Here is a 12,095-nt window from a genome sequence, read left to right on the forward strand (position 1 = left end):
GCTCTCATTGGATCGAAGATACAGCGGTTTGAAGGTTCGGATCTGTGATGCTGGCACACTTGGATGAAACGATTTAATAAGACACAAGGCTTTGAAAGCACAGGCTACAGGTGAGTGGCCTTCCAATTTGTTACAATAGTCTCTGTGGTGCTTCTTGTGTCTTTTTATCTTTCATGTTACGAGTCTTATCTTCGATCTGAAGCAATTATTGGTGCTCAACATATCTGCTCGAATTTCTTGAGCAACGGCCGAGCATATTGTGAATAATTACTGGCTGCAGCGTTGTCAATCGGAGGTGGATTCTAGACGCATGGTATGCATGGTTTAATGCAATTAGGTCGATTATTGAATCTATTTGGTCGAAAAATCTGCGATCTTATTTGTTGGTGTATTGCTATTTGGATGGACTTTTAAACGAAGCGGATTTCTTCGAACTATTGAAGGTGGTTTCAGCGATTGAAAAATATTACAAGGCCTTTGAAAAAGAGGCCACAGGTGAGTGGCTCTCCAATCGCTTTTACCCGTGTAATTGGTGCTCCTCGATTTTCTTTCTTTATTTCTTGCACGTACCATATCTGCTCGAACTGTGATTCGAGTCGTCATCGAAAAGCATTACCATTGGAAGTATTTGGGGAACAATAAGCTGGAATCTCGATTTATGGAACGGAGCCGAACATAACTGATCGAATTGGTGGAGTAAGAATTGGAACCGAGCATTTAGTGAAATCTCTGGGGGGCCCCGAGTCACATCAGTTTCTTTGCATGCTACAAATCAACGCGCTGGAATTGGAAGTCACTAAAATCGATATTTTGGAATAAAATACAAGGCCTTGTAGTAACAGGCCTCAGGTGAGTGCCTGTCCAACGAATTATAACATCTGATGGTGCTGCAAAAGATTTTTTCGTGCTCTTTTCATTTGTCTGAGGTAATAACAACTTTGGTGAGGCGTATTGCATGCTTTGGCTTGGTGCGTAGTCAACAAGAAACGAAGGTTCAACGACATTCGGCGAGCGTATAGGCGTATACTGGTGGCCCATTGGAGGAACGCATCAACGGTGCAAATGATCAAACGATTTGAGTGAGCAACTCAAGAACGAAAAACGATACTGAGACTGCATGCTCCAGTAAGTGGGTCGAGACGCTATTGCATGTCGTTCGGTTGCGTACGAAGCTTGGATTGAAGGTCGACAAACCAGGTTGCGTCCTACTAAGGAGGCCGGAAGGAGTACAAATTTATTTGAAATACAAGGCCTATTGTGAACAGGCCTCAGGTGAGTGCCTGTCCAAATAAATATTTCAGCTTGAGAGGTACTTCCTGGTCTCTTTTGATCTCTTTTTCGGCTCATCCCTGGTTTCATCATTCGCTTGGGCTGGTAGTGGTTGTGGAACATGCCTGGGGAAAAACTGAACGAGTTTTTGCGGAAGAGGGAGTATCTGTTTGCGTCTTTGACGAGGTTGGGGCATTTTCTGGTAAATTTCGATCCATTAAATCACGGCGGGCAAATACAATCTCGATTGGAAAAATTGGATGCGATGTGGAATGAATTTTTGGCACTTCAAATCGAAATACAAATACTGGACAAAAATAACGATTTGGCTAGGGACAGTTTTGAAACATCGGAGAGGTTTGAGAATCAATATTTTGAATTTCGGGCTGCACTTTTGGCAAATCTTCCAGTCCCACCTCGACAAGTTTCGAATGCGGATCACACTTTGGCACGGAATAACACGACTTTGGGAATGCATAGTGGGGTGCGACTGCCACAGATTTCGATCCCGAGTTTTGATAGAGATTACCGGAACTGGTTGGCTTTCAAGGCTACGTTTGAGTCACTCATTCATGAGGTGGATGATTTGAGTGAGGTTCAAAAATTTCACTATCTTAAATCGGCGTTGAAGGGTGAGGCGGCAAAACTTATTGAATCTCTGACCGTTACTAACGAGAACTATCTGATTGCATGGGAAACGATTTCAAAAAGGTACTCGAACGAGAAGTTGCTGAAGAAGCGTCATCTACAGGCGTTGATGGAATATCCGCTGATCGACAAACCAACCGCTTCAGCTATTCACGGCTTGGTTGATGAATTCGAGCAGAGGTTAAAAATTCTGAAGCAGCTGGGCGAAAAGGTCGACGATTGGGGGGCGATGATAGTTTTCTGGATGTGCAACAAGTTGGATGTGAGTACGCTGCAATTGTGGGAGGATCATTCTGCCTCGTTGGAAAACCCGTCGTTCAAAGATTTGGTCAATTTTCTAGAAAGAAGAACACGTGTGCTAGAAGCGGTATCATCCAACTCTTCTGATTTCTCTTCAATTCAGCCTCGATCTAATTTTAAACGAAATCCAGTTGGAGTCCATGTTGGTGCGGAAGATGCTAAGCAACAGTTGACATGTGTTTGCTGCGGACAATCGCATTACATGTCGCAATGCGAAAGATTCATCAAAATGTCGTTGAAGGAGAAGCTGGATTTCATTAACACAAAGCGGCTCTGTAGTAGCTGCCTCAAAGGTGGGCATTGGGCACGGAATTGCAATTCAAAGTTTCGATGCAGGACTTGCAATCAAAAGCACCATTCTTTCATTCACCCTGGTTTTTCAAATGTCGAGGAAAGGTCTACGGTAAACAGTGCAATGGCTCCTTGTTCCAGTCACTCCCTTGAGAATGATCAGCAAAACGTGGAGAATCCAGTTGAAGCGGAAGAACGGGTTGGTTCATTCAGCGCCGAGGTGAAAGCTGGCTCTTCTTGTGTATTTTTGTCAACGGTTATGCTAACGGTGAAGGATTACAGCGGAGCCAAGCACATGGTTAGAGCCCTATTGGATAACGGTTCTCAAGCGAACATTATTAGTGAAAGGTTATGTCAAGTTTTGAAACTGAAACGAAGGGCGATAAATGTTCCGATTTGTGGAGTTGGGCAGGCTGAAACGAGGGCGCGACATTCGGTTAGAGCAACGATTGGTTCTCGGGTCAAAGATTTTTCAATTGGCATGGATTTCTTGGTTTTGCAGCGGGTGACTACAAATTTACCTTCACGTACGGTACCAGTTGAGCATTGGAAAATACCAGAGAGATACAATCTTGCAGATCCGGAGTTTAACGTTAGTCATCGAATCGATTTGTTGGTTGGCGCGGAGAACTTTTATGACTTTTTATACCAGAATGAATTGAAGCGAATTCCTCTGGGTCCTGGTTTGCCTTTCTTGGTGGATACGGTGTTCGGGTGGGTGGTCTCTGGAAAAGCAATGGTTCCATCCGAAACACCGGTCGCTTGCAACGTTGCTGTGGCTTCCGATGGCTTAGAACGTCAGCTCGAACGATTCTGGATAGTGGAAAGTAACGATGAGAAACCCGTGTGGACTTTGGAGGAAATAAATACTGAAGAACATTTCGTAAAACACCATTCTCGAGACCAATCCGGAAGATATATTGTACGATTGCCGAAACACTTGAATTTTGAACGAATGCTTGGAGGGTCTCAAGTTTCGGCTTTGGAAAGATTCCGTAAACTAGAAAGGCGTTTGGCACGTGATTCGGAATTAAAACGACAATATCATGACTTTATGAAGGAGTATTTAGAGCTGAAACACATGCGCAAGGTTCCGGAAGATGAATTGGCGACTACAAGCAGTGGAAATAATAAACGAAAAGTTTATTACTTACCCCACCACCCGGTCGTCAAAGAATCCAGCACGACAACAAAGGTGCGTGTAGTTTTTGATGGATCTGCGCGCACGGATAGCGGATATTCACTTAATGATTGCTTGATGAAGGGCCCAATTATTCAGGAAGATCTTCTCAGCCTCTTACTCCGATTTCGGAAACATGAAATCGCGCTTGTAGGGGATGTGGAGAAGATGTACAGGCAGGTGCTTCTTCACAGTGATGATACTCCGCTACAACGAATCTTCTGGAGATTTTCGGAAACTGAACCCATCGACGTTTACGAATTACTAACCGTGACCTACGGGTTAACACCATCGTCATTTTTAGCTACGAGATGCCTAACTCAGCTGGCCGCAGATGTAGGATCCCGCTACACGAGAGCCTCGAAAGCTCTAGTGAACGATTTTTACGTGGATGATTGTATCTCTGGAGCCACTACAATTGATGAAGCAATTGTACTTCGAGACGAGCTGGTTGCAGCAATGAAAGAAGCTGGATTTTGTCTTAGAAAAATCTGTTCTAATCGACCCGAAGTTTTAGCTGATCTGTCTGGAGACCAACTAGGAACCAATCTGACGATCACATTCGATTTCAGCCCCGGAGAAGAAGTAAAAACATTAGGAATCACTTGGGATCCTTACGCTGATGATTTACGTTTTCTGCATAATATTTCCGCTGAACACATTACGTGGACTAGAAGGCATATTCTTTCGGCAATCGCAAAGCTATTTGACCCTCTCGGTCTTATTGCTCCAGTCGTTGTTTCGGCTAAAATTATTATGCAAGAATTGGCATTACTGCAGACGAAATGGGACGAGCCTGTCCCCCAGACCATCGACCAAAAATGGAAAATTTATTATGATCAGATACCCAAACTTTCTGAATTAAGAATCAGCAGATTTGCATTTACTTCCGGATATACAGACGTTCAACTTCACTGTTTTGCTGATGCGTCAGAACGCGCATACGGCGCATGTATTTACGTACGTTCTACCGACGCACATGGTGCGGTACGCGTAGAAATACTTTCGGCTAAATCACGTGTTGCTCCTCTAAAGCGCTTAACCTTGCCGAGGCTAGAACTGTGTGCTGCTAAGGAAGCTGCGAATCTTTATTCTCGAGTTGTTAAAGCGTTATCTCTCGACAGTGTCGAGGCTCACTTTTGGTCAGACTCGACGGTTGTACTTCACTGGTTGAAGGCGCAGCCCAACACTTGGAATACTTTTGTGGCGAATCGTGTTTCATCCATTCAAACTCGAACCTACGGACATCAATGGCATCACATCGCCGGTAAGGAGAATCCTGCCGATTTGGTTTCCCGCGGACTTCCGGTTGCAGATTTTCTCGAAAGCGAATTGTGGAGAGTGGGTCCAAAATGGTTACAGGAGGCAGAAGATGTTTGGCCAATGCCAATGGAAGAAATTACAATCGATGACGAGGACCTAGAAATGCGGAAAACGGTTTGTTCCATTTCTACAGCACCAGAACCCCATCGCCTCTTTTTGCTGAGTTCCTCGTTTACAACTTCGATCAGAATTGTTGCATTTTGTTTTAGATTTGTCCACTACTTCAAGCACCGCAATCAACAAGAGCGCACCCTTTTGCTGACGGCAGAAGAATTCCGTAAAGCTAAAATTGCGTTGACCAGGTTAGCTCAATCGGAGATTTATGCTGAGGAGGTGAAACAACTACGCAAAAATCATCAGGTGTCTAGCAACTCGCCGCTAAAGTTATTGAGCCCATTTTTGGATCAAGAAGGTGTCATTCGCGTAGGTGGTCGTTTACGCAACTCCCTTGAGCAGTACGATGTCAAGCATCCAGCTGTAATTCCCCCCTCACATCCATTCACCAACATGGCCATTGACTATTTTCATCAGAAGACAATTCACGGTAGTCATAAGTTGACTCTTTCTGCCTTACGTCAGGAATTTTGGCCTATACACGGAAAAAGAGCAGTAAAACAAGTCCTACGGAAATGCCACTTCTGTTTTCGTGTGAATCCCAAGCCGTACCTGCAACCAATGGGTCAGCTACCCTCCACCAGAGTCCGCCCTAGTAGACCATTTCACATTACCGGTGTGGATTATTGCGGTCCGTTCTATTTGAAACCACCACACAGACGAGCGTCGCCCCCGAAATGTTTTATTGCTGTTTTCATCTGCTTCTCCACGAAAGCGCTCCACCTCGAGCTCGTTGGAGACCTCACCACAAGTAGCTTTATCTCCGCTTTAAGAAGATTCGTTGGATATCACGGTGTGCCAGCCGAAATTCATTCAGATAACGCCAAAAACTTCATTGGGGCTAAACACGAGCTTAGAAAACTTTATGACATCCTCCATCAGCGCCAAAGTCACGAAGCCATCGCCAATGAACTTTCGCAGCAGAGCATTGAATGGCGTTTCATTCCTCCCAGAGCTCCCAACTTCGGTGGCCTATGGGAGGCCGCAGTGCGCAATGTAAAAACATCGTTAAAAAGATCAATCGGCTTGCACCAGCTGTCGCACGAAGACTTCCATACCCTACTGGTGCAAATTACCTCAGCACTCAATTCTCGCCCATTATCCCCCCTTACCGATGACCCGTCAGACGTAGATGCCCTTACTCCCTCTCATTTTTTAATCGGATGCCCCATGACGGACCTGCCAGAAAAAGATTTTCGAAGTGTTCCCACAAACCGCCTAACCCACTACCAGCAGCGTCAACAGCTGTTCCAGCACTACTGGCAACGATGGAGTCGCGAGTACCTCACCGAGCTTCAAACGTCCAGCGCATCGTGTCGTCGGAGTCCTATTCGTGTCGGGAGCATCGTCGTGCTACGAGAGGACAACGTTCCGCCACTTTGCTGGCCCCTGGCCCGGATCATCGCAGTGCACCCAGGACATGATAATATCGTTAGAGTGGTAACCATTAAAACCGCTACCGGAATCTACAAACGATCGGTGTATCGACTGTGTCCCCTTCCCGCCGAAGAAAGTGATACGAATAAGCGAATATTAGAAGACAATGAAGCTTGAAAGTTTATATGTTAGGTGTTTAGGAGCATTAAGATTGTTAGCAATTTAATGTTGAAACAAGTTCAAGGAGGCCGGAATGTTCACATTTGATGATCTCACATCTCACTACTGTTATACTTAAGAAGTTTATTTTTCGAACATCCCAAATTATTATAGTAGATAGGCAAAAACTCTCTCACTCCTTAGCTACTACATAGAGATAAGTGATAACAACGAAACCCAGAAAAGCTATTCAAATAAATCCGAGAGGTCAGTGCCCTCCGAACTAGCATCCATTTCGGTTCTTAAGAGAAATAAAACTTTTAGTATTTTTTAATTTGTAATAAAGTCTATTTTTGTTTGTGAAAAGTTCTGTTTCAATAAAAATTGTGAAGTTAAATATCGTCCAGTGTTATCAGTAAACATACGGTGAAACAGTTTGGTCCTGTGTTTAAACACGTCGTTGGTTGCATGCATAACCAAATATCGTTGTGATCGAATATCACAAAAAGGGGAACCACTCGACGAACTCAGTGCATGCATCAATATTGGCCGTTATTGAATTCTCTGAGGATTGAGATTGCATGCAGAAATTCTGTGGAGGAATTTAGAACGTGTTGTGGTCCCAGGCAGTGGTCATCGGAACGAATTTGTTTAATAAGAATCCAGTCGACGAACCCGGTAAGAACAAACTCTGATCCATATTTCGCTTATTGGCTCATAATTAGTAAGAATTATTATCTGGAACTTAGATTCAAAAATAGTTTTTAAATTCAGAGTTCAGATTTCAAACTCAGATTCAGAAGGCATTTCTCAGATTCGGATTCAGAATTAAAAATTCAGATTTAGCTCGAAGTTGAGATTTATAATCGAGATTAAATATACATGTGAGAATTTAATTAAAGATTGAAATCAGGCGATTGCAGTTTCATAATTTTGATTCTGGACTCAAAATTAAAATTTATATTCAATCAGAGTTAGTTTGGAACACAAACCAGAGGAAATCACAAAATAAAATATAAAACAAAATTATGGGGTTTGAGAAACCTAAATTTATTTTTCTTTAATTCAACTGAATTGCTTAACATTATTTATATTGCAGATTCTTCTTAAACAAAGTTTCAAACTAAACCCAAGTAACCAAAAGTTTCGTAGGACGGGCTCTTAAAAGCTTATTCAGCTCTGCACTTTGGTTGTATAAAGCTTAGTTCTTTTAGAAATGGGACACTTTCTCTTGCTAATAGCTCGTTTACTAGTAATTGGACATTAAAAATTTTGACAGCATTTTATTGTCTGTAAAAAGAACTACCCGACCTATTTTTTTTAATTTTTAAAATTCACGCGTTTTGCAGATGCTTACGATGCAAGAGAAAAAGGAAAAAAATAATTTTGCATTATTTCATTCAAAATCCATCATTATCAAATTGATAGCTGACAAAACCGTTGAATATTCGAAAAATTACCGTGTGTGAGTGGTGGAAAAGTATGCAAATACTGTCAAAAATGTCCACAAAGTTCAAATCAAGCATTGGAGTAAGCATGTGATCGGCAACTTCGGCTAGGGGTCATCAGGGAAGTCAAGTCTCATACCTGCATTTTTAATTTTCAATGAGCGAAAAACTAAGGGTAGATCGCTGAAATTTAATTTTTTTCTTCTCCGATAAGCTGAAAGTGTTGCCTGGTAATGAGTCATTCAAACCTAACCTCAAACAACTTTTTTTTTGCTGATTCCACAGCTCGTAAGCTGTATAGCCGATTCCGAGGCTATGGGACATATAAAATCTTATGAAATACAGTCTTTTTTAAAACAAATTCCAGCGTTTGAATCCTATACCATGTCTGCTCATGACAAGGTCCCGAGTATATTAAAGTATGTATTTGCTGGTTATTTTGTATAAAATATAATGATTTTCCAAGATTCTGCTCCTGTGGGCAAAAAAACAACAACTTTCAAAACGAAAACTATGGTTTTCACTGTTTTTAAAAGCATAAAAAGAGTAATCTTTTATGTACCCTTCGCAACCTACGATCTATACTAACCGATTATACTTTAAGTTCAATCTTATGATGGTTTTACTTCGTTATTGCAAGATTTTGCCAGCAAAAATTCCATACAAAACGCTCAAAAATTGGCTCAAAAATAATCAAATTTGTAAATTTTGAAACAGCTGTTTCCACTAAATTGCCCTCAGTTTCTTTTAAGAGAGAAGTATTGGTCCGAAAAGTAGCAGAAATTGAAGGAGTAGGATGTAGCCACCTAAAATACAGATTAGACGAAGTATGAGTTTGAAAAACTGATCAATAGTATGACTGAAAAAGTGTGCGCTAGCCGATGGGAGGTACCAAGAATAAAGTAGAATTTATTCAAACGAAAAAACAAAAAAATATTTTTTTTCACGAATTATCATAAGATTACCTTCATTTCCTTCATAGGAAGTATTTAGATCAGATGAAAGGTTTCTGAGATACACGCATTCGTAACTGTCCCATTTCTAAAAGAACTAAGCTTTAGCATTCTGCTCAGCTGAAAATTTAAGTTCTTATCGATACTTTCAATGCTCATAATAAAAGCTGAGTAGATAGCTGAGCTATTCAGCCTCCAAATGAGACCTTGAAAAAATAAAGATTTATAAAAAAAAGATTCCAACCTTTTATCTTCTTTTGAAATTTGATACCCATCGATTTCTATTTCAAAGTTATTTTTTAACTGTGAATTAATGTTATATACTTACTTGAAAATTTTGCACGCTTCAAGATTTAAACCTGAACCATCGTGGTGAGAACCGAACACGCTTCCTCTGTTCCTTGGCCAATGCTAAGGTTGCTGTTATATTATTCATCTATTTGAAATAAACTTGGAATTCATGCTTTTTCTAAGTAGGCAAAGCTAAAAAATGTAAACATTTGTATCCATCAAATGATGCATCAATTTTTTCCGAAACAGACCCAGAGAAATCGAAATGAAAGGTGAGTCGAATTAGTTTGATGTTAATTTTTTGTGACCTTACTTTTGGCTTCAAATTTTAGATTTAAAAAAAAGAGAGCGCTGCTGGTTGGTCATCAAGGTTTTTATTTCGAAAGATTGTTACAATGAAAATTTGGTGAGCTGTTTTTCTATTGCAAATGCAATGATCTTGGTCGAGCTTAAAACAGAGGAGCAAATAATAAGGTTGTTTATCTAACTGTTTTCTTTTAAATCACATAATGTTAATTTTGTAAATTTTAGATTCTTGTGAAACCATTAACCGCAGTTCCTCAAAATGATTCAGGGAATCATCGGAAATGCTGTTTATTTTTTGAAAATCGATGGGCCTGGTTTAGAAAGCTAAAGGCGATGCCAGCCGGTTGTAAGATTGCTCTAGATGCTGTAATATGATGAAACCAACCTTTAAAGCCTAGTCCACACTAGGCAACATGAACTGCGATTTTTGTTATGAGACGAACTTTGTTGTCTGTTGTTGTTGTTGGAAACCTGAGACGGTCTCAGTGTCTCCCGAAGAAAATGGGAGACGCTGAGACCGTCTCGAGACGTACCGTCTCCTAGTGTGGACTAGGCTTAAGATTTACTTCATCTATTCATTGTAATAAAAACAATGTATTTATTTGTTTTTTTGAATTCTTCGTTCCTTTGTCCGCAGCACAAATATTCTGTTATTCATTCTGGAGCAAAATCTTATATGTATGGAAAGGTTTCCTAAATGGGCCTATCGGGTTAAATGACCCTACGGCTGTTTGATGAAATGGCTGACTAGACAGCTTATCTGACCAATGCATTTTGAGGGTGATACGCTTAGAACATACGGCAAGAAAGAATTTTATGAATTTACAAACTCAAACAAATTTAAAAAATCATACAAGGTTTCGATACATTTTGATGTAATATAACGACTTTTTATAAATTATACGTAAAGTAGCTCAAAACAAAAACTAGGATGGTTTTTGTTTCTTACTCAAATGAACTTTAGAAATTAAACATGTTTCAGCTTTTGTGGAGGTGTGATAATGATTATATAGTGGAATAATAGAGTGTTTTTGTATGCCCCCATCATGTTTGTAAAATGCCTCCATCCTAAAATAACAGGTTAAATAGAATAAATAAATTATTTTTATCATTGAACCTTCAAAGAATTTTTAATTTTTAAGAATAATTGAAGATCTAAAAACAGATTTGATATAGTTTTTCTCATTCATGAACTGCCTCCATAGTATGGCAACCCTAACTTTTGTTTTATTCCATAAAATTCTAATATACATAGATTTCTATAAAACTTCAGCTTTGTCGTAGGGAAATTATTACATTCTAGCAGTTTCAATGAAATTATACAGAAATATTGCCCAAAAAAACAGAAATTTTGTTCAAAACATAAATTGGCGCATTTAGCCCGCACGGTTTGAAGTTCGGCATTTTAGACAACTCTTATAATAAAATCATTTCTTGGAAACATAAGAAAATTTTAACATAAAAATTACTCCAATGTATAAAAAACAGATGCCTGCACACGTGTATATAGTTTTTGTACACATATTCGAAGTGATATTTGATCTTTTTGTACGTACATTGATACTCCTCCAGTATGTGAGTCGTGTGCGAACAGCCGATCGGTTCAGTCAGTTTTTCAACGTATTCCGGTCCTTGTCGTCGTAATTGTTTAAATCAAAAGTGCTTGTAAAATAAATCCGAAAAGTAAAATCAATCCAAGAAGTACTATTTAATATTGTGTTCAAAATGAAAAAGGAAGAAATAAGAGTGATAAATTCGAAAATGAAAGTGCTACCGAAAAAAATGGCGAAGCGCGTCTGACGTTGGTTGGGTCATTGGAAAATATTTTCTGCCTGGTTAGTAAAACTAATTATCAATGGGAAGTGAAACGATATGTTTGAGAAGTCAGCACATAGTGCACAGTGTGAAATTGAAGGGTTACACGATGAAGGGTGATGGTTGGTAGACTTTTTTTTTTCAAAAATCAATGGCCGAAAATGTAGTTTTGATGCCTTTTCTAATGGTGAAATGCGTTCGTTGAAAATTTAATGCAATGGTGATGTGTGAGTGTGTATTGAAAAGCGCGTGTGAATGAGTGAACCTTGGTCAAACGAATATTCTTCAATGTGAAGAATGTGTAGGTGGGAGAATTAGAAATGAGAACGGCACACGGTCAACGCGATTGACAATCAAATTTTCTGGTTGGAACTAAGATGCCAGAAAGTTTTTCAAGCAGATCGCTTTGGTCGAAGGTTGGCATGTCACAGGAGCACAACGCATAAAAGAAGGCCCAAGCTAAGTATATTGTTCTATTTATATTTTTAATAATAAATGCCGTATCACTATTCTCTCCATATTTTAACAGCATATCTTTCTCTCCATATTTTAAAAGAAATTTAAGTGCATCAAGTAACATTTACTTATTTTAAAATTTTATGCAGGTTATTTGGGTATTAC

General features: G+C 39.9%; 1 protein-coding gene and 1 long non-coding RNA gene across 2 annotated transcripts; both read left to right on the forward strand.

Annotated features, from left to right (window-relative positions):
• The first annotated feature begins 1,390 nt into the window (after positions 1 to 1,390).
• On the forward strand, positions 1,391 to 6,679 carry LOC129752585 (uncharacterized). Its single transcript, XM_055748359.1, has one exon. It carries the CDS (start codon positions 1,391 to 1,393, stop codon positions 6,677 to 6,679), a length of 5,289 nt encoding a protein of 1,762 aa, XP_055604334.1.
• A 2,835-nt stretch (positions 6,680 to 9,514) lies between these two features.
• Positions 9,515 to 10,132, forward strand: LOC129751950 (uncharacterized). Its single transcript, XR_008738833.1, has 3 exons — positions 9,515 to 9,625; positions 9,686 to 9,827; positions 9,885 to 10,132. It is a non-coding gene; the product is annotated as an uncharacterized LOC129751950 (long non-coding RNA).
• Positions 10,133 to 12,095: the final 1,963 nt, after the last annotated feature.

This window comes from Uranotaenia lowii, chromosome 3 (genome assembly GCF_029784155.1).
Source record: "Uranotaenia lowii strain MFRU-FL chromosome 3, ASM2978415v1, whole genome shotgun sequence".
Lineage (NCBI taxonomy): Eukaryota > Metazoa > Arthropoda > Insecta > Diptera > Culicidae > Uranotaenia > Uranotaenia lowii.

Bases quoted from the DNA above. Each gene is read 5' to 3' on its own strand.
- LOC129752585 (XM_055748359.1), top strand. From the start codon at position 1,391: ATGCCTGGGGAAAAACTGAACGAGTTTTTGCGGAAGAGGGAGTATCTG.